The sequence below is a fragment of the Conger conger genome, chromosome 1, assembly GCF_963514075.1.
Source record: "Conger conger chromosome 1, fConCon1.1, whole genome shotgun sequence".
In the NCBI taxonomy this organism is placed as follows: Eukaryota; Metazoa; Chordata; class Actinopteri; order Anguilliformes; family Congridae; genus Conger; species Conger conger.
In genome coordinates, this window is record NC_083760.1 from 69546573 (window position 1) to 69567652 (window position 21080).

Consider the following 21080-nt stretch of genomic DNA (forward strand, 5'->3'; position numbering starts at 1 on the left):
AAGCATTTCTCTAGAGGGAGTCATCAGAGATGTGACAAGTGAAGGGAGCAGGTAATTTTCCCCCTGTCAGCAGGCTGAGGAGGGCAAAGTAGCTGGAACAGAACAGAATGAACATAACTTTATCCTACAAGTGAACAAGGGGACTATCACGAGCAGATAAACTTTTCGGGGCTTTAATCAAACCCAGTAGTCCGTACCGCTTTCTGTGAAATCCAGATTTCAACACAAATCTACATCTTTCATGAGTAGGAAAGAAAGACAAGAATCAAGACTCTAGTCTGTGCATACTACTCCCCTTATCCCTGCCATGTTACAAACACCACATCAAGAAGGCAATCACTGAACTAACTATTGAGTGACATCCAAAGATATGTACAATGAAAACATTCATACACAATTAAATCACTCAACCAATGTTAAGTATACAAATGAAGCTTCTTCAGAAAATAAAACTAAACCAACTGTCATATTATGCAAGATAAGGTATAGATTTCCTAGTGTATTGTACTAAGACCAGTATTTTCAATTGGCTTCAGTTACAGTATACAGTGCATCCGGAAAGTATTCGCAGCGCTTCACTTTTCCCACATTTTGTTATGTTACAGCCTTATTCCAAAAATGGAATAAATTCTTTTTTTTTTTTCTCAATTCTACACACAACACCCCATAATGACATGAAAATAAGTTGTTTTGAAACATCCCCACAGCATGATCCTGCCACCACCATGCTTCACTGTAGGGATGGTATTGGCCAGGTGATGAGCGGTGCCTGGTTTCCTCCAAACATGACGCCTGGCATTCACACCAAAGAGTTCAATCCTTGTCTCATCAGACCAGAGAATTTTGTTTCTCAAGGCAGGCTGCCATGTGCCTTTTACTAAGGAGTGGCTTCCGTCTGGCCACTCTACCATACAGGCCTGATTGGTGGATTGCTGCAGAGATAGTTGTCCTTCTGGAAGGTTCTCCTCTCTCCACAGAGGAACGCTGGAGCTCTGACAGAGTGACCATCGGGTTCTTGGTCACCTCCCTGACTAAGGCCCTTCTCCACCGATTGCTCAGTTTAGACGGGCGGCCAGCTCTAGGAAGAGTCCTGGTGGTTCCGAACTTCTTACATTTACAGATGATGGAGGCCACTGTGCTCATTGGGACCTTCAAAGCAGCAGAAATTTTTCTGTACCCTTCCCCAGATTTGTGCCTCGAGACAATTCCTTTGACTTCATGCTTGGTTTGTGCGCCGACATGCACTGTCAACTGTGGGACCTTATATAGACAGGTGTGTGACTTTCCAAATCATGTCCAATCAACTGAATTTACCACAGGTGGACTCCAATTAAGCTGTAGAAACATCTCAAGGTTGATCAGTGGAAACAGGATGCACCTGAGCTCAATTTTGAGCTTCATGGCAAAGGCTGTGAATACTTATGTACATGTGATTTCTTTTTTATTAAAAAAAAAATAAAAAAAACTTCTTTCAAGTTGTCATTATGGGGTGTTGTGTGTAGAATTTTGAGGAAAAAAAAGAATTTATTCCATTTTGGAATAAGGCTAACAACAAAATGTGGGAAAAGTGAAGCGCTGTGAATACTTTCCGGATGCACTGTATATAGTGCAGTCCGTATGCATTTGGACAGTTGGTACAATTTCTGTTCTTTTGGCTGTGTAGTCCAGCACATTGGGTATGAAATTAAAAATAAATGTGAGGTTAAAGTGCAGACAGTCCCCTTCATTTTGAGGGTGTTTATATCAGATAATGCATGCAGGGATCAAATTCCTTTAAATTCAGTCCCTGCCATTTTAAGAGACCAAAAGTAATTGGACGGTTGGCTTCCCAGCTGCTTCTGAATAGTCAGGTGTATTCAATCGCTTCCTTAGTGCAGGTATAAGAAACCTTTCAGCACCTAGTCTTGATTCTAGGCTTTTGAATGCCTTGGCATTGTTATTGGCGTTTGTCAACATGAGGCCCAGAGTGTGCCAATGTCAGTAAAGGAAGCCATTATAGTTACAACCACCAAAGATACATTTGAAGAAAATCAGGGGAGGCATTTGAAGAACACCACTTTGCCAAACTTTAAGCATAGAGCTAAATCAATTATACTCGACAGGGACTGTGTGGCAGCAAGTGGCACAGGGCATATTGTCTAGGTTGAAGAAAAAGCATACATGAACAAATCATGTCCCAGAATCAGTGAAGAAACTGAACATAAATATAGCTTGGATATTCCAACAAGACATTGATCAAAAACTGTGAACCATGTTTTCTGCTGTTTACTTTCTCTTAAAAAATAAACAAAGCATGCAATTTTACCAGGGCTGCCCAAACGTTTGAATACCACTGCAAATGAAATAACACACCCTATACAATATTTATGAAATAATTTGATGAAGAGTTGAAGTCCCATTGAAAATAAAAGGTTTTGGTTTGGTTTCTTCAGTTTCCACTTTCTTAATGGGCTTTCATGAATAACAAGCGTAAGTAATGATTCACACTCATGTATGTTCGTCTTCTATGTGGACTTACCAGGTAATACAGATAAAGAACAAGGGATTACATGGGATACATGGGATTCGGAGACAAAGATTTCCAAGCATCCTTTTTAATTTGTAGTGTTTAACAGGACAAGGAATAAACAAAGGGGTTCCTGCAGCTTTGTAGTTAAATCTTAACAGAACATTCAAAACAAATGGTATTCAACAATGAATACAAAAAAAGTAACTTGGCAACAGGAAAGATTTTAAAAATTAAAGCAATAGTAGGAATGTCACGACAACAAAAAGTATGGTTCACATTGGTCTCTCAGCTGTTCTTGAATGTCATGGTTACATGCTCAGACCCCACCCTCCAGGAAATAGTCATCAGACTGGACTTCAGGAGCCGTTAACCTTCCGGAACATACCAGCAGCTTTGATAGCAAGCCATTGAGTTTGGGATCCTGTGAAAGCATAGATGCGTTATAGAGACGTGTTTGACCTTAACCTCTCATAATGCTATAAAATAAAAACAGAAATCATTTATTAAATTCTTTAGTAAGCTTTCATTGTCCCCCGAGGGAAGTTTATGTGCAGCATAAAACAGAAGAACAACACTCACCAGTTTCAGTTCACTTGTATCTGGTATCAATCCATCTGTTTTCAGTGTATACCTGGCATCTGGGAAGTGAAGCTAAAATGCACAATTCATCTTTAGCTAGCTATTGGGAGTCTGAATGTGCCAAACAAAAGATTAGAAACTATGGCTTTCCCAGTAAATATACAGCTATCAACAAACCCCTATTCCCTTTTGGTTTTCCTACCTAACCAACCATCTCCAAACAGCAATTATGCTTACTCCCTAGTCCCTACATTTGTCTTAAACAGCCATGTTATGCGGTTTTAAATGTTTTGTTATGACTACATTTTGGCTGAAATGTTGGCTCTCTCACCCAGAGCAGCAGGCAGCCGACACAGTACATGTCTGAGCTCTGAGAGGGAGGCTGGCCCTGCCGGACCTCTGGGGCCACCAGGCTGAGAGAGCCCGCCACCATAGCACTGTCAACAGCCCTCTGCTCCTGAAAGCACCAAGCCAAGGGCCAGAGTACACATACAGTATGAGAGGAAGGAAAATTATGAGGAAAAGCCAAAAGCTGCAATGATTTAAGAAACATAATAATGACTAATTCCCATTAAAAAAAAGACCTTTTCTAAAGCGTCAAAGAATGTTAATGGTCTCGTAGAAAATGAAAGGACTTTTTCAAAGTTGATATTTCCTACATTCAAAATAAAACATGTTCATGGTATTCAAAGACCTGTGGGAATTGTGCACACGGCTGTTTTTTCTTCCTTTGCCTTTTAGATCTTATAGCAGATCTTATAGCAGTTTATACGGGTTATATTTCTACACAACAGCACATTTACAAAAGCAGTACGTTTAGAGTATCTAAGGTATCATTTTGGAATCATGCCAAACTACCACAACAGACAAAAACGAGAGATCATATTGCCTCTGCTCCACCTAGTGGTGCTAGAGGTTACTAGCATTTCAGCAGCTCACAAAAAATAAGAGCAAAGAAGGTGGTGGTATTTACATACAATAACTATACCTCACATACAATATATATTCATTTCTTCCGTTGAAAAATTATAACTATTAAATTCAAAAAGCTTTTAATTCAAGTCGATCGAGAACTACCTTTTAGCCACTTTAGCCTATTCACTGATGGACAACCGATGCTACAGTGTAACCTTTGCTCCATCTACTGCCGGTGGAGCTAATAGTATGAGTTTGGAAACTACCGTTGGATCCAGATGATATAGCCCGCAATTTGACTTACAGCTCCCTTCAGTGCAGACTTGGGGTGAGAAGGGTGCAGTGAGCCTATAGAATCCGTTGTGTACACGTTGGTGATGACAAGAGAAACTGGGCACATTCAGACCTTAAAAAGGTAATGGATGGCAGTGTAATATATTTCTTGGGGAACTAGGCTTTTAACTCCAGTGGGTATGATTCCCTCTCTTAAAATTGTACTTTGTTCTGAAATGCATACAGTAAAAGTAATGGTGAAAGCATAGTGAAAGTGCACTGGAGCAAACAACATGTTTGGCTCTAGCCCAGGTGAACTGGGTGAAAGGGGGGAGCTCACGGCCGTCTTTGTGAAGTCGAAGTCGCCCACCATGCCCTGCTCTCGGTTGAGCACAAACACGTTGCCGGGGTGCAGAGATCCGTGGGTAATGCCAGAGCTGTGCAGTGTCCGCAGTCCCAGAGCCATGCCCCTCATCACCCCAACTGTCTCCTGAAGAGGAAGAGCAGTGACCAACCAGTCCTTACAAACCACTCAATGAACGAGTGGAACAGAGGACTTATCGCAACTTACAGAGGCAGTCAAAGGGCTGGACTTCTGCACCACCTTCAGGCTTCCGCCGGTGAAATACGGGACCATCACATACGCCAGTGGGTCAGACTGTGGGAGGGAAGTTCCAGATGCAAGAAAACATGCCTTTTTGAGTATGCATAAACACTGCACTGTCATACATAATTGCACTGCTTGCTTGCCATACATTTAACTGAAGTCACACACTTTCACAGGTTTAAAACAAAGGCCTACATGTGCACAACATTTTCATTACAAAAATGTGACCTATCAAAAAAGAACAGACCAAACAAAACAGACACTTGTTGTCCAATATAAATAGTATGTGTTGCATAAAAATATCAAACACCTGTAAATGGACAACATTTCACAATGACTATGTATGCTTCATCTGCATACTTGCATGGGTCAAAATGACAACCCAACCCTGCTGCCTCACTGGCAGAGGGAAGAGCAGATGAGAGTGGTTCATGAGGTGGGCTACCTTTCCCAAGAAAAGGGCCACCAGAGGGAGTAGCCCAGCCTGCTCCTCAGTGAACATCCTCGCTCGATGGTACGCGGTCGCTCCCTCTAGCATCCGTGCCTCAGTCTCCTCATCTATGGCATACCCCTGGAGACCACATCATAATGTCCCCCCCTCAAAATCCCACCATATCAAAATCTTACCCCAGGCTGACCTAGACTTCTCTCCAGATACCCCAAAAATAGTCATATTTCCCAGCTTTCTATCAAGGCACTCAGAAAATTAATTTTGCCATTTGGGAAACCCTCCCAGTTAACACCTTTCCCCAAATACATTCTAAAATAATATTCCCATCTTCACACAAAAATAGTCATCTCTACCCTGTGGAAACCCAGATATTATCAACGTGCCTAAATGGCTTATGAGATAAAACGGTCCACAGTCCAGTTACACACCAAAGTGCAATCGCAGTATGGTTGAATTATAAGGGTAGGATAGATGGATGGACAGCAGTGGTATGAGTGTCTGACCTTCAGGATGACCCTCTGACCCTGGAACTCCGTGCACAGCAGTGGTCTCCTCCCGCTCAGCTCCCTCATTGGCTCGGTGTCAAACACCTCCCGGTCCAGACTCTTCACCAGGAGACCTTCAGAGGTCTGCAAAGTGTGTGTCCAACTCAACTCCTGCACACCACAGGCAGCTATATTCTGCCAAGGTCACACTGATGTACCAATATTTCATTACTATAGTTTGAGCACCACCGGTCATATTACCATCCACTATCCACGGAAGTGTGAACACAGTTCTACCTCCTGGACACCAGGGGGACTCTCACCATGTAGCTGAGAATGTCTGCCTCGGGGTAGAGCAGTGGAAGTTCGGGGAAGCCCCCCTTGGCCAGAACACTCAGCTTCTTCTACAAAGGAATGGAAGCTCTGGCCACTCAATGCAAAATCATACAAACACTTTATAGAATACAAAATGTAAACCGATATTCCATTTCATGTTAAATTAATACACAATTAAACAATTTTAGATTACAATTACACATGATTAAATGGGTCAGTTCATTAACACTGGAATAGGCATTAAAGACAAAAATGTATTTATATGTACAGCCTTAACTTGGGTATTGCTTGGTCAATAACCGAGTCAGAGCTGGAAATGTAGTCCAGAGTTGGTGAAAAGATCAGCAATACACCTCCCATCAGTGATGTTTTGAAATGCTCTATGTGGCTTACTCAGCCCTGGTGATAAGTGATCTAACAGAACTTACATATTCATCCTTCTCTTGACTTATCTCGTGAAAAAGGGCATTCCTTGTCTCAGCAATCTCTTCCTTCTTTTTCACAATTTCAGTCAAGTCCTGCTCTTCAGCCTTAGTGAAGGAAAACAGTGACCAACAAAGAACAAACTCATTTCTTCTCTGAATTATGCAGCTTACATTGACAACAATGTGCATTCAAATCCAGAGCGGACTAGGTCACCAAAATACTGTGTTATACACTTCCCCACAAGAAAAAATTCATTCAATTCACATAGAAAAGGATGACTTATGAACTTATGAAAATGATTTCAGGCAACAGGAAGACATTTCAGCATCAAATCAGCATTGAGAATGCTAATCAAATGATGATTTCTTCCAAAACCTTTTTAAAAATTTTTTTATTTACACTGCGTAACCATGGCAACAATGCCCACCACTCCAATATGCACATGACCCCTGCACACATAGATGTTGCCTGGCCTGAACTTCTTACTTCTTTCAAGGAGTCACACTCCCTTTAAAGCTTTACCCGCTCCTCCGCTCCCCTCCCCAGGAACCTCACCTCCTCCAGGCTTCCCTCCTCCACCAGCCTCCAGCGCAGCCGAGACCTCAGGCTCCTGATGCTCTTCTTGATGAGGAAGAGTTTGTCTGCATTCGGGCTGTTGTTCTGCCACTGGTGCAGCTCCTCCTTAAACTGCAAGCACCATGTTGTGTGAGAAAGCATCAGGAAGGTGATTTCAAAACTTGAGCCAAAAAGACAGTTATTGAATGTATCAATATTTCAAACAAATTCTGAGGGTGAAACGCTCACAAATTTTTCACAAATATCTACAAATATCTATGCGTCAGCTTAAGATTGTTATTGGCATGGTTAAAACTTCACCTTTTTTCGATCTGATAATGAAAATAGATACACAAGATCCATACAATTAGCTATTTTCATTTCAAGTAAACTGCAACATTAAACATAAAAGTGTTAAAATGTTTAAAATTCTCATGCACCACTCCCTATGCACTAATATTTTCTGAAATTACCATACGGTAATTGCAGATGTATTATTTTAAATACTGCATTTGTAAAAATATAATGGTAGGTAATTAAAGTAGACTGTGCTACACATATTCTGAAATAATGGTAAATGGTTGGCATTTATATAGCGCCTTCATCAAAGCACTGTACAATTGCTGCTTCTCATTCATCCATTCACACACACTCCAACGGCGGTTGGCTGCCATGCAGGGTACCAACCAGCTCATAATGATGTGTGGAACCCAAACAACAATTGGAGAGTTATTATTACTACACATAAACCTCTCCAGAATAACACTGGCCTTGTTTTGACATGAAGATGCTCTGTTTGCAAGCCTGCAGGTTATATTCTTATTTGTTGCCATTTCAGAAATGTTATTGCCACTTTTACACATGCTGTATGCTGATCAGACTTACTTCAGAAAGTGTAAGCATTTTTCCATTTGAACATTTATATAACTGCAGATGGTCGGGCATGATACAGTCAGATTCCTGTGAATAAATACTGCTGGTACTACTGACATATTGCTGGAGATTCAATTTCAGATTAAAAAGAATTTAGGAATCTAAACCAGAGATATGGCCTTTTGAAAAGTGGACATCATGTGATTGGGCCATTTTAGACGCCTAATTTTCAAAGGATTCCAACTTGAAAGGATTCCAACTGTTTGTCTGAGTGAGCTTGAATTTTCATTATTTTCATTTCTCCTTCAGACTGACCAACACACAATGGAAACTGAAAATTAGAGGTGTGTGGTACAAGTTGGTTGAGTTGGCATGGAATGATCCAGCAGTTTTGGTACCGTTACCTGTATATCCAACTGATATGATGGCAGTATAGCAGGTGTGTTCAGCAGTGTTGGAACTGGTACCTGTATGTTCAGCTGATATGATGGCAGTATAGCAGGTGTGTTCAGCAGTGTTGGTACTGGTACCTGTATGTTCAGCTGATATTATGGCAGTATAGCAGGTGTGTTCAGCAGTGTTGGAGCTGGTACCTGTATGTTCAGCTGATATGATGGCAGTATAGCAGGAGTGTTAAGCAGTGTAGGTACTGGTACCTGTATGTTCAGCTGATATTATGGCAGTATAGCAGGAGTGTTCAGCAGTGTTGGTACTGGTACCTGTATGTTCAGCTGATATGATGGCAGTATAGCAGGAGTGTTCAGCAGTGTTGGTACTGGTACCTGTATGTTCAGCTGATATTATGGCAGTATAGCAGGAGTGTTCAGCAGTGTTGGTACTGGTACCTGTATGTTCAGCTGATATAATGGCAGTATAGCAGGAGTGTTCAGCAGTGTTGGTACTGGTACCTGTATGTTCAGCTGATATGATGGCAGTATAGCAGGAGTGTTCAGCAGTGTTGGTACTGGTACCTGTATGTTCAGCTGATATGATGGCAGTATAGCAGGAGTGTTCAGCAGTGTTGGTACTGGTACCTGTATGTTCAGCTGATATGATGGCAGTATAGCAGGAGTGTTCAGCAGTGTTGGTACTGGTACCTGTATGTTCAGCTGATATGATGGCAGTATAGCAGGAGTGTTCAGCAGTGTTGGTACTGGTACCTGTATGTTCAGCTGATATGATGGCAGTATAGCAGGAGTGTTCAGCAGTGTTGGTACTGGTACCTGTATGTTCAGCTGATATGATGGCAGTATAGCAGGAGTGTTCAGCAGTGTTGGTACTGTTACCTGTATGTTCAGCTGATATGATGGCAGTATAGCAGGAGTGTTCAGCAGTGTTGGTACTGGTACCCTTATGTTCAGCTGATATGATGGCAGTATAGCAGGAGTGTTCAGCAGTGTTGGTACTGGTACCTGTATGTTCAGCTGATATGATGGCAGTATAGCAGGAGTGTTCAGCAGTGTTGGTACTGGTACCTGTATGTTCAGCTGATATGATGGCAGTATAGCAGGAGTGTTCAGCAGTGTTGGTACTGGTACCTGAAGGTTCTGCAGGTATTTCTCCCGAATGTTGCACAGGAGGCTCTGCTCCCTCTGAATCTCCTGAATGACTTTGTTAAATGCGCCAGACACAATCTGAACATCCTGATCCTTCTGCTCCTGTAGACACATACAGGGCAGACCAAGGCTGACTAAGTGCAAAGCAGTGGACAGCAGGAGCCTAAGCCCTGAAGTACACACTCACGGTTTGGGACACCTCCAGCTCCTTGAACAGGTCTAGCTCTGCCCTCTTCAGAAGTGCGTCCAGTCCCACGAAAACGTCACTCAAGCACACTGATGTTTTGCTCGACAAACAGAAGAACTGAAAATACAATTGGTAAACAGAACAGGATGTTACAGCACTACCGCTATTTGGTTAGCAGAGGCCTTCAAACAGGAAGGATATAAAAGCTGGCTTTGTATGCTATATGTGCTTTTAGCCCAGATGATGTGGTTTAAATGATAACTTCCAAACAGTTGTTTAAATCAGATTACTGTTACAGTCTAAATCTGAAAAATCTGGAAAACAAATGTTTTTTGTTTTTTTTAAACATGGTACTGTTTATTTACGAGTTTCCTCTAGTTACATCTGTGGCTCAACAATATGTTGCTCTCCTAAGAAACAGACGTAAAATGAATGCCAGACTATTCATTCTGGGACAATACCCAACACCAAAGGATAACGGTCTGATACAGTAATCTTCTAAACCACTCACTTTTTTGGACTCCAGCTTGTTTCTGTTTTACAAGTTCAATATTCTTGTGTCATTTAACCAACTTAATTTAAATCATGACTAGAACTCGCTTAATTAGCTTGACCATTACAGACTGTGTGTTTCTTGATTGAATACTGCTGACAGTCTGTTATTCAATTCACTGACTTTTCCCTGCTTTCCATGGACCGCTACAGCCATTAGACCCCAGGTTCATGTCCACACTTCTACAGATTCATCCCCCCGACCCTCTGAACTGCTAGTTTAATAACTCAACTGTTACCATCTAAACCCATTGGCCAATGCAGGATGGGCATCACCCAACAGCTGGGTTCTTCCCGAGATTTCTTCCCATCGGGAAGTTTATTCCCACCACTGGTTTGACACTCCTTACCCATACTGTCCTGATCCTGTGCCGTACCTTTCCCGCGTCGCTGAACCAGGAGCACAGGGACTGCAGAGCGGTGTCTGTCCTCTCCCTCACGCTCTGGCTCTCCTGCTGCTTGCGACTCTTCCACTCTGAGAACTGGTGAAACGCCCGCTCGCCGGCGTCGTCCGCCAAGAAGGGGCCGAACACCGCTGTCAGAGACACGGCCACATGCTGAGGGAGGCACAAAGACCAGATCACAAACTAGAAAAGTGTTCCATTCCATCCCCCTCATAAGACGACAGTCTAGTGCGGTTAAAGACAATCGCTTCAAAGTAATAACTTCTGTGCCGCAGCGACCTGGAACAGCCTTCTACCGATTACAAATTTACTCCAGTCAGGATTAAACAAAGAGCTGCGATGACCACTACATTAGCCTGTGACTTCCTCCAGACTTGATTCTCTTTCATGGTCAACGAGAAAGACTAAGCTAAAAGTGCAAGCCACACCGTTTCCCACCTCGAGCATGTCCATACGCTCACTGATTGGCAGCCCGTCAACTTCCTGTATGTAGTCATCCACAGCAGTCACAAGGGCACACCTCACCTTGTTCCTGTGGTCAATCAGATCGACCAGCTCCTTCCTCTGTCAGAACAGAGACCCAAACACAAGCTCAACCTCAACTGTTGCCATCATGAGAATACTGACATCTCCACAGCAAAAGCTAAATGAAGGGCCTGCAGACAAACACGCATGAAAACTCACCATCTGGCAGGCTTTCACCATCTCCTGCGCATGACTGTACTCTTTCCATGCCACCTCCAACTTCTCCATGGCAACAGGGATGGAGAGTCTATTGTTCATGACAATGGTGATGGCCTGTAGCAGACTGTCCCCCACAGTGCTGCTGGAACTGTGCTTTCTGTCCAATAGAAAGATGACATGTGAAAACAATGTTCCATTTAAAATCAACTGAATGCAAATACAGCCATTCCTATTGTGTTCTCTCGTCCAGCTGCATCATGTTAAAGATTTTCTCTCCTAAACTTCTCATTTTAATTCATTCATAAATGTTTCTTTTCTTTAAATGGGTAAAATTCACATAGTGCACACTATCAAATGAAAAGTGAAGTAAGGTTGAGAAAGATTAAGTCAAAGCAAAGGGGGAAAAGCACATGTGAAAGCACCATGTGTTGAATCTTCACACACACTCTTTGCGGATTTCTTTTCTTTTATTGGATAGTACAGCCCTTAGATATTTCCATGCCTCAATTATACACCGATCAGCCACAACATTAAAACCACCTGCTTAAACCAGTGCATGATTAACAATGCTTTAAAAGGTATAAACTTGTCTATAAACAATAAATTATATGATGCGAAAACTTATAGAAGCAGATAATTATAAGTGAATTGTATTCAAAAGTTTAATTTTTAACTGAAAATGTAAATCTTGTAAGCTCATTGGGAGGGGGGTTCAACATTTTATCTAAATATCTTGGTATGTACTGGTGTGATCACATCTATGTTAACAGGTTCGCTCCACGACCTGTAGAAGTTTTCAGAAAAAAATTATTTTTAAAAGACCACCTGCCATATTTTAAAATGCATGGGATCTATTTCTACATAAGTTTCACCTCCTGCAGTACCATGTAATTCTAATGGAGGGAAGAAGGGCGGAAGTGATGTAGGCTTAGACCTGTATCTCTTTTTAAATATGAAAAATTCTACAGGTCCTGGGGCATCAGTACGTACCAAGATATTTAGATAACAAAACAATGCACGCCTCCCTCCCAATGAGCTTACAAGATTTACATTTTCATAAAATATATATATTTTTTTAATGCAATTTACTTATGATTATCTACCTGTACATGTACACATATCATATAATTACATATTAAGTGTTTATAGTTTAAAGCATTTTTAATGATGAAAAAACTGGTTCAAGCATGTGGTTTTCATGTTGTGGCCGCAAATGAAAAAGCCACTTTGCTAGAGTAAAGGCCTAATTCCGTAGTAGTATTTGAACAGAGGGGTTATAAAGTCTTCCAAGAGCCAGACCACTGTGACCGTACCTTACATTTCTCACTAAATCCACTTTCTCTGCAAGTTTCCCCAGCTTATCCCCTGCTGCGGTCTCCAAAAGCTTCTCTACCTCCCCCGCATTCTTCTGCTTCTCCTGCTGTGCCAACTGTGCAATGGAAACATGAAACATGGAGTCTGTCCATGTACCTGTACAGTGCTACACCACCCTGAAGCCAAAATCCCGTATGGTGCTGCCACACTGTCTGTGCACAGTGAGCTTGTATGGCAGCTTTACAGCACAGTAGGCACAGCCATATGCACACAATCCATATACTATGCCGCCAATTCCATAAAACATTCCCAGGGGTTTAGTGGCATGTTAAAACCCCAGAATCTTTTGTTTCTTCATTACCCACAGACAGCTGGCCCTCCTCACCTCCAATGCCAGCCTGGTCTCCTTCAGCTGGTTCTGAAGGATGTCCATTTTTTGTTGAAGGACACCATTCCCCGCCTTCAGTTTCTCCACCTCTTTTGTCTCTTTCAGTACTGCTAAATTTGCCCTCTGCACAAACACAAAGGCCACAAAGGTGTTGGAATTTCTATTCGGAATATTCTGTTTAGATACATGCAAAATACTTTCTGTATATACGGTGCCATTCAAAGGTTTGGACACACCTCACCTTCTACAGATTAATGTAATGTTTTATTTCCTCTGTCATTAAACAATTCACATGTCGTCAGTGCAGATTCTCAGCTTTTATTAAAGCACATTTTGGTTTCACCATACAGTAATTACAGCACCCACATTTCAATGTCTGTGACAAATTAACAAAGTCAAATAACATAGTCAGGATCTAGCGATACCAAAGCATCTTTGCATTTGAATGGATCTCTATGGGAACTGGGGGGTGGGACTAGATTCAGCTGTAAATTATGCGGATAAAGCCATTTAGCCAACAAATGGTGTAAGTAATCAAGGGTCCATGGTATCAAATGAGCCTCAAATCATCATGTACCAGATATGTAGTATGTGCTGTACTACAAGGGTTGCATCTCCTGACAAGACGCTGCATAGCTAGTGGGAGCTCAGAGGTTTGAGGCTGGTTTGATACCTTCATGACTTAAAGCCATTTAGCCAACAAATGTGTTCCGTACTGTATCGGCATAATTTACAGCAGAGTAGTCCCACTCCCAATTCCATCGAGGTCCATTTAAATGCAAAAAGGTTTTAGTATTGCTTGTAGGACAAATAATAATAAGATGTCCAAACTCTGATGAGGTCAATAGCTCACAGACACCAGGAAGTCATGGCATGCAAAGGATATAGAACCAAATACAAAACATTTATTCAAGAATTTAATTTGACTCACACATTGAAATAAAAAATAAAAGGTATTAATTTATTAATTTTTTAAGGCAAAATTAAAGTTATCACTAGATTGACATTTTCAGAGGATAATCTCTAGTGAGAAACATGCCGTCTTCACTTAGAGACTATTTTTACAGAGCAGTACAGAGAGCTGTGTCGCATGGTGCCACGACAATCACCTGAAGCTCAATATCAGCAAAACCAATGAGCTTGTGGTGGACTACCACAGGAAAAGGAGGCCCCCTGTCCTGTTGTCATCCAGGGAGAGGAAGGGTGGATAATAAAGTATCTTGGAGTCCAAATCACTAACAAACTGGGCTGGACTCTGGACAACACTGGAGTCCTCTTCAGGAAGAGACAGAGCAGACTGTTCTTCCTGAGGAGACTCAGATCCTCCAGTGTGTGCAACAGGCTCCTGCAGATCTTTGATCGGTCTATCAGTGTAGTAGCCAGTGCTCTGTTCTTCGCGGGGGGGGTATTGGGGTGGTGGCATCAAGGGTCGGAGGTCAGCAGTCTCAACAGGCTGTTAAGGAAGGCCAGCTAGGTGATCAGGTTGGAACTGGACAGTGTCGACAGTGGCGGAGAGAAGGACGAGGGACAAAATCAAAGCAATAGTGGGCCCCTGTTCACACCTGGCAATAACACAGGGTGATCAATCACAATGCGTCTCCTCATGAGTCTCGAGTGACCACTTGTGATCTGATCTCACTTCCCTGCTCTATATGCAAATTACCCTTTTAGGTAGAAAATATCATCACTTCATAATTTTATCCTATTAGACATTTGTGTGAGATTTTGACCAAATTAGTGTATGAATTCTTGGGTATTTTGTAAGGTCTTGTCCTTACATTTGGACACCAAATTCTAATCAGTTCTTGAGTCCAAGTGGATGTTTGTGCCAAATTTGAAGAAATTACCTCAAGGCATTCCTGAGAGAACGCGTTCAGAAGAATGCAACACATGGACGGACAATGAAAGGACGGACGGCCAATATAGTGCTGTGATTAGTACATGGTAAAACAAAATAAATAAATACCCTTTAATATAAGCTAAGAATCTGTACTTTGACCATTGAATTGAATGTTGAAACAGAGGAAATAGAACATTAATCAGAAAAAGCAGAAAAAGTCATTGTGTCCAAACTTTTCACTGGTACTGTATGCATAAGCTAAAGTTTGGTCATGTTATGTTCTTTCAACCACACCAAGAGATACCGTAGCACGAAAATCCTACATAGCATGTCATGTGCAAGGTACATTGTGGCATCTTTACAAGGATTAAACATTTTGTGGAGATGTCGGTCTAAGCATGGAAAATTTCCTGATTGTTTTACACTTGTTGACTGTTATTATGCGTTTTAGTTTGTACATGCACTGCTCTCACATATTTTATTACACTCCAATGAAGGCTTGTAAGTCAAAATGCATCAGTGTGACATGTTTGGAAACATAATCTCAGTCAACATGTGCAAATAAAAGGCGTATTAGTTCAGGCATTTTTAACTTTTTGAAGGAAGTGCCTTTTGTGTTGTTTTTAAAGCACTGAAAACTGTATAAATCTGTGCCTTCAGAATATAACATAACTCAAACAAACACAGGAACTGGAATCGGAGGAATCGGATGCTTGTTCCATGAAATACAATGCCTTGCTAAATCCTTTTGATCAGCAACAGAAATTAGCAAAATTAAAGTTTGTAGCAATGAATGCAGGGAAGAGATGCTCTTTTACAATAAACACATATCCGAGCAGCTGCAATTGTTACAGTCAAGCAAACTATTCTGAATGTTAAAGGGTCCACATGACTAATTCTAATTTCAAGTGAATATTAAATATACCTCAGCTTTCAATAAATTAGGCCAGAGCTATCTGTTCAATGAATACAGATGCAGAGCTGAAATCTTTGCAGAAATCATTAAAAGTTGTCTGAATTCAATCTTTGATGCACATACTGAGACAAATTTTAAAAAAAAGAGAAAATCAACACCATTAACAAATCTGATCAAGAGACACAAACACAGCCAATTTGAGCAATACCTTTCTATTTAGTTTGTGGGTTTATAAGCTAAGAAATGCACAACCTCTTTTCACAACCAAGATAAAAGCAAACGGCACACACCTGTGAAGTATTAAATCAACAGCCCAATCTCTTTCATTCCTTAATCATTTAACCTAAAATTTGCTTGGCCAGAAACACAGGACCTCTATTGGGAAGTGCTGACAACACCTACGTACCTGCAGCTCTGCTCGAGTGTCCCTCAACTCCCTCTCCAGGAGAAGAGCACCCTGCTGCTGGGTGCCCCTTTCTGCTTTCAGCCTTTCGTTCTCCTCCATCAGCTCCTGATCCATCTTCTTCTTCAGCAGGTTGGCAGGCTGAAGGGGCGTGGTCGTGGCCTTCTCCCTGTGCACACAAACCAAGTTCAGACACTGCACAGCAGAATCTGCAACACGGTGGAAATGTAGCATTTTCTTTGCAAAATGGTCAGTAATTTTAGTCAGAGACTAAATAGTAACTCATGCATCCTTAATAGAAGGATGATTTATGCATTTAGAAGAATAGGCAAGTATGTTCTTGGGGGTCCATTATTCCAGTTCAGGCTTGATGAAAATGTACTGCGGTATTCATTTCTATATACTTGCCACTCTCAAGTTCAATTCATGTTTCAAATATTAGCTGGTTTAGAAAAGGCCCTGAAAACTGTGAACACATTGTCAGCTTGTATAATGCTTTGTACATCCAACAAACACATTTCTTAGTCTTTATATGCTTTCTCATGAAATGACCCAAAGTCAGAGGTAGGCATCCATTTTCAAAAAGATTTTCTATAACAGTGGTTTTCAACTTGAACCAGGAAAATCTTAAGGGTGCCATATGACATTCCCCATGCCTTGTGAATTATAAAAAAAATTGAAGGTTATAAAAGCACTGGAAGTATAAAAATGACAAATCAACACAACAAAGTTGTGACATCACAACAACAGCTCATTTGCTTCAGCATGGCCCACCTTGTTACCAGAACAAATCCAAGTGCTCAGCACAGATGGAGATGGAGCCTGTTGGAGCCTAGCCAGCCAATTACAACAGCAGTTCATTGATATCAATTAGCTGCTTAGTTTGTAAATTATGTTTCTCAGAAACAAAATAATGTTCAACATTGCGGTTCTGCAAGGGGAAGAGTAAATGCCACTGCTCTAATTTTAAAAGACCCTAAATAACATGAGGATTATGCAATTAAAGGTTCGCATGTAAATAAAAACTGAAGTATTTCTGGTAACTGCAGAACTAGGGTTGTCTGCCATTAGGGGTGTTCAGTGAAGGTCAGTAACCATAAAGGCCCTGGACACCAGTCCTGAATGAGTATGCGAGTTTGGCCATCTTACTTATGGGCCTGAGGCTTCTGATCTGTGAAGGCGGGGCGCAGTTTTGGCATGCTTCCTAGGGATGGTGACATTTCGAGGTCACCTCGCTCCAACACACGGTGAGGCCAGAGAGCTGAAGGGTCCTGAAGCACTCGGCTGGGCTGTGGGCTGTTCTCAGGGAGGCTCAGTTTTGCAAACTTCATTTTCAGGACCTCTTCCCCAATATCCAAGTTCCCCTGGAACGCTTGGACCAGAATGGTTCCATCAAAACACACAGACTTCTTCTGGATTCGTAGTTTTTTCCCAAATATCAAATTCTGCAGGAAGGTCTTTCCCTAAACGTGTGATCCAAACATGAGCAGGAACAAGCATAATTATAACAACAGCAATAACAATAGCAATAAAGAGAAACTTTTTATTTTACTTTAAACTAATTCTAAGAACTGTGCTGTGAAGCTGGAAATAACTACAGACACACTACACACTAACTTGGTTCCTAAACTTTCCATATCCTATGTAACACCTATAGCCAACATGTTTCAAATGTATTCATTTTGATTTATCCTAGTACAACTTGCACAGCGACACAATGCATTTCAAATCACAACATAACCATTTACATAACAACAATGTGATGACTGTTACCGGAGACGAAGAAACAAGGCGAGAGTGGAAATTACAACCTTCTACCTACCACTTCAACAGTTCTGAGATACTGACTCTTAAAAGTTATTGTCAGCTCATTTGCTTTACCACCTCAAACTTCCTAAAAAACGTAATTACACCCAGATTTGAAACTTGTTTTTTTCTTCACAGCACGCACATGTAAAACATAAATACAACATTTGTATACAACAGATTTTCAATAAAAATGTCATTTACCCTGTAATTCTCATGTCAACATGGGCTGAATCACCCAAAGTAATGTTGGCATCATAAGCACAAAGCCCCACATAATAATAAAAGAAATCATAGAAAAGTGAGATACGTTTTTTTCATTTTCTAAGATCTATAATTTGCGAACACAAATGTGTTACCTGCAGAAAATGTGCTGAATCTTGGTCACTGGAAACATGAAAACCCCAGAACCTGTACTTCTTGGCCAGACTAGCTGTCTGTAGGCCCTCCGAGAGCTCCACAAGGGCTGATCTGCTGATGACTTCGGTATTTCCATAATCCATGTACGACACTTCCAACTGGACACACGGGTATGGCATGCAAGAGTAATGAAAATGGGCTCCTTTTAGGGTAACAAAGGTGGCTCCATGCATATCAGACCACATATCTCTACCACTACCAATCACAATCATTAAATCAATTTTCTCACAGTTCACTAAAAAATAATTATGTGGCCACAGATCATACGGTTTTGAGAATTATTGTCATTAGCTATTGAATCTTGTCACCTTGTTATCAGCCAGCTATTGGAATATGCCCTGAATCCTTGAAGCAATAATGGCCAGCGTCAAAAATTCAATCATTATAAACATCCAGTTTATTCTCGACAAACCTTGTCCTCAGTCTGCTGTAGGACCTTACATCTGTACCAGCAACCATCTTCAGAAAAGAGTGCAGCATAGATCTGAACAGGGAGACTGTACAGTGAGACTTAACATGTGCACCTCATGTGCAATTAAAAAGTTTCATCAAGCCTCATTTGTCATGTCTTCATAGAATTTCCGCAGATAAAATGAATAGGTTTAGCGAATAGTATGAGTGGTCCCAATGATATGCGGATACTTGAATCTGTACTGCATCGCTTTAGTATTGAACCAAAGGATTGTGGAATCACAGGATTGTGTTGTGCAGTCACTCTTCATTTACCTTCTGGGGACTGGGATTACTCATGAGCCTTCTAGCAACAGGACACTTCTCTGACAACATGTTAGTCATCTTCTCTACCGCCTGGTCCTCGTTCACATTCTTAAATGAAACAAAAATTACCTGATACTCCGACAGGACATGTTGAGACTAATTTTGAAATACAAAAATAAGTTATCCTTATACACTATTATTTCAGTAGGAAAACACTTCAGGCCATGTCACAACGTACTGTACGACTACAATTGGGTTGTAGTCTGCCACGTTTACGTGGCATCTTCTCGTTAATTTTATAAATGATAATTCGGAGGGAAAAAGAAAATTAGGACTGTCTTCCATTATTGTAGTTATCTCCGTCTACACTTGCATGGTTCTGTAGGGAGCAGGTTAGGACAAGAGGGTTGTTCGAGACCATAGCAAAATCATGACGTGTTTGTTACACCTAAATTAGGTAGGTAGCAAACTAGCAACTAACGTGGACAATTACGTCAATACCTGAGCCCAAAATGTAATGGCGTCCACAACATGAGTCACACCAACCAATTCCACTGAAAAAAAGAAAAAAACATTTGATATTTCGATGAAGACACGTTCCACCTTCCGAACCTCGTTGTACATGAGATTGAAACTTACTTTTTTCAGGCTCTAATTTTGATTTATCCATGAGTTTCAAAGCTTAAAAAAAAGGCAAAATACAGGTTAGCTAGTTAAGTGCTTTCCATATTGGAACTAGCTTCACATTTGTCCGGATAATGTTATCTATAACCGCCTAAAACGAAGAAGGCCAGCAAAGAAAACATAAGATAATAATTATCTAGCTAAACTGACATAATTGTTCAATTAAACGCGAAAAAATAAGGCGCATTCTTACCTTCTGGGGGAAACCCTCTCCCATCTTCGACTGATAAGTTACGCCTAAAATAACACAAGTAGCACGAATCACGTGTTCGATCCAAAGTTTCAAGTGGGACCACCACCTCACTGCGAACTAACGTTAGCATAGGCGTCGTTCTGACATTGATTTGTCGGTCTTATAGCCTATGTCAGACTTCATCTGTAAATAACGTTCCGGCAAGCAATGAGTTTGTTCATTTGCAATATACTAATTTTGAAATGGCAAGTTTAGGCTATGCTAAATCATTATTCTACTCTGTTCTTCATGTGAAGCAATGATTTTTAGTCCCCCTGTTCTCCTCTGCTGTTATTGAATGATGTCTTTGGCTACCATATTCTCTCCATTGATCATACTATTTAGACATATGGACCTAGAGATGTTGTTGGGCAAGTGCTATTAATTGGCTGTTACTTTGACAGTTCTGGTGTTTTTTACGAAACGTTCCTTAACAGCAGCTGGCTGAACCCATTTGTATTTATTTATTTGAAAATATATACTATTTGAATGCTGAACAATAGCCCTAGACTACTTGGTCATTGAAAATGGACAGGAGATGGTTGGTTGGACTTAATTCGTAAGAGCACGTTTTTGATGAGAAAACGGGACCAAGGGGCCATCTTTCGAGCTATATTAGCTTCGCCAATTGATTTGAAGTCGCCCCCTATTGATTCCATTCATGTTTCACAGCAAATTAAAATCTTTCCGTTCATTTACTGATTTTCAATCTATGATGTCTTTCTATCTTTTCCCCCCTAGCACAGACAAAGATATTACATTAGACGTTTTTATTTCTCAAAAAATGGTCTGACGTAATATCTAGTGCGCCCTCGTTTGGAAACTGCCTAAGCGTCATTGGTTCATCCGCCGTGGTACGTCATATACTGTGCGTCAACTTCGTTGTGCATATGACTAGGCATGTGACCAAGGACATAAATAAGCATGAGCTTACGCCCATCTCGATGCTTTCCTCATTGAACTGTATA

At 41.1% G+C, this 21080-nt stretch overlaps 1 protein-coding gene across 3 annotated transcripts; it reads right to left on the reverse strand.

The window, feature by feature from the left end:
• Positions 1-2578: 2578 nt before the first annotated feature.
• On the reverse strand, positions 2579-20216 carry stk31 (serine/threonine kinase 31). Of its 3 annotated transcripts, XM_061250187.1 has the most exons (25): positions 20074-20215; positions 19836-19877; positions 19698-19750; positions 19206-19304; positions 18892-18963; positions 18419-18577; positions 17403-17716; positions 16257-16422; positions 13092-13217; positions 12706-12821; positions 11393-11549; positions 11147-11272; positions 10682-10861; positions 9753-9869; positions 9548-9667; positions 7137-7268; positions 6584-6685; positions 6143-6223; positions 5838-5963; positions 5329-5454; positions 4848-4934; positions 4617-4766; positions 3420-3545; positions 3089-3160; positions 2579-2930 (listed from the first exon to the last, which is right to left on the reverse strand). In XM_061250187.1, exons 1-25 carry the CDS (start codon positions 20201-20203, stop codon positions 2826-2828), a joined length of 3084 nt encoding a protein of 1027 aa, XP_061106171.1. In that variant the 5' UTR covers positions 20204-20215; the 3' UTR covers positions 2579-2825. The 3 variants fall into 3 exon arrangements, with proteins under 3 accessions (XP_061106171.1, XP_061106163.1, XP_061106179.1); XM_061250179.1 differs by having other exon boundaries at positions 2579-3160; positions 20074-20216; XM_061250195.1 differs by lacking the exons at positions 19698-19750; positions 20074-20215 and having other exon boundaries at positions 2579-3160; positions 19836-19863.
• Between the last annotated feature and the right edge of the window lie 864 nt (positions 20217-21080).

Excerpts from the sequence above, each read along its gene's own strand:
- stk31 (XM_061250179.1), bottom strand. The coding sequence starts at position 20,203 with ATGCTAACGTTAGTTCGCAGTGAGGTGGTGGTCCCACTTGAAACTTTG. Across the intron at positions 7,269-9,547 it reads AATACCTGCAGAACCTTCAG|TTTAAGGAGGAGCTGCACCA; the intron begins GTACCAGTACCA and ends TGGTGCTTGCAG. Across the intron at positions 3,546-4,616 it reads TCGACTTCACAAAGACGGCC|GAGCAGAGGGCTGTTGACAG; the intron begins GTGAGCTCCCCC and ends TGGTGCTTTCAG.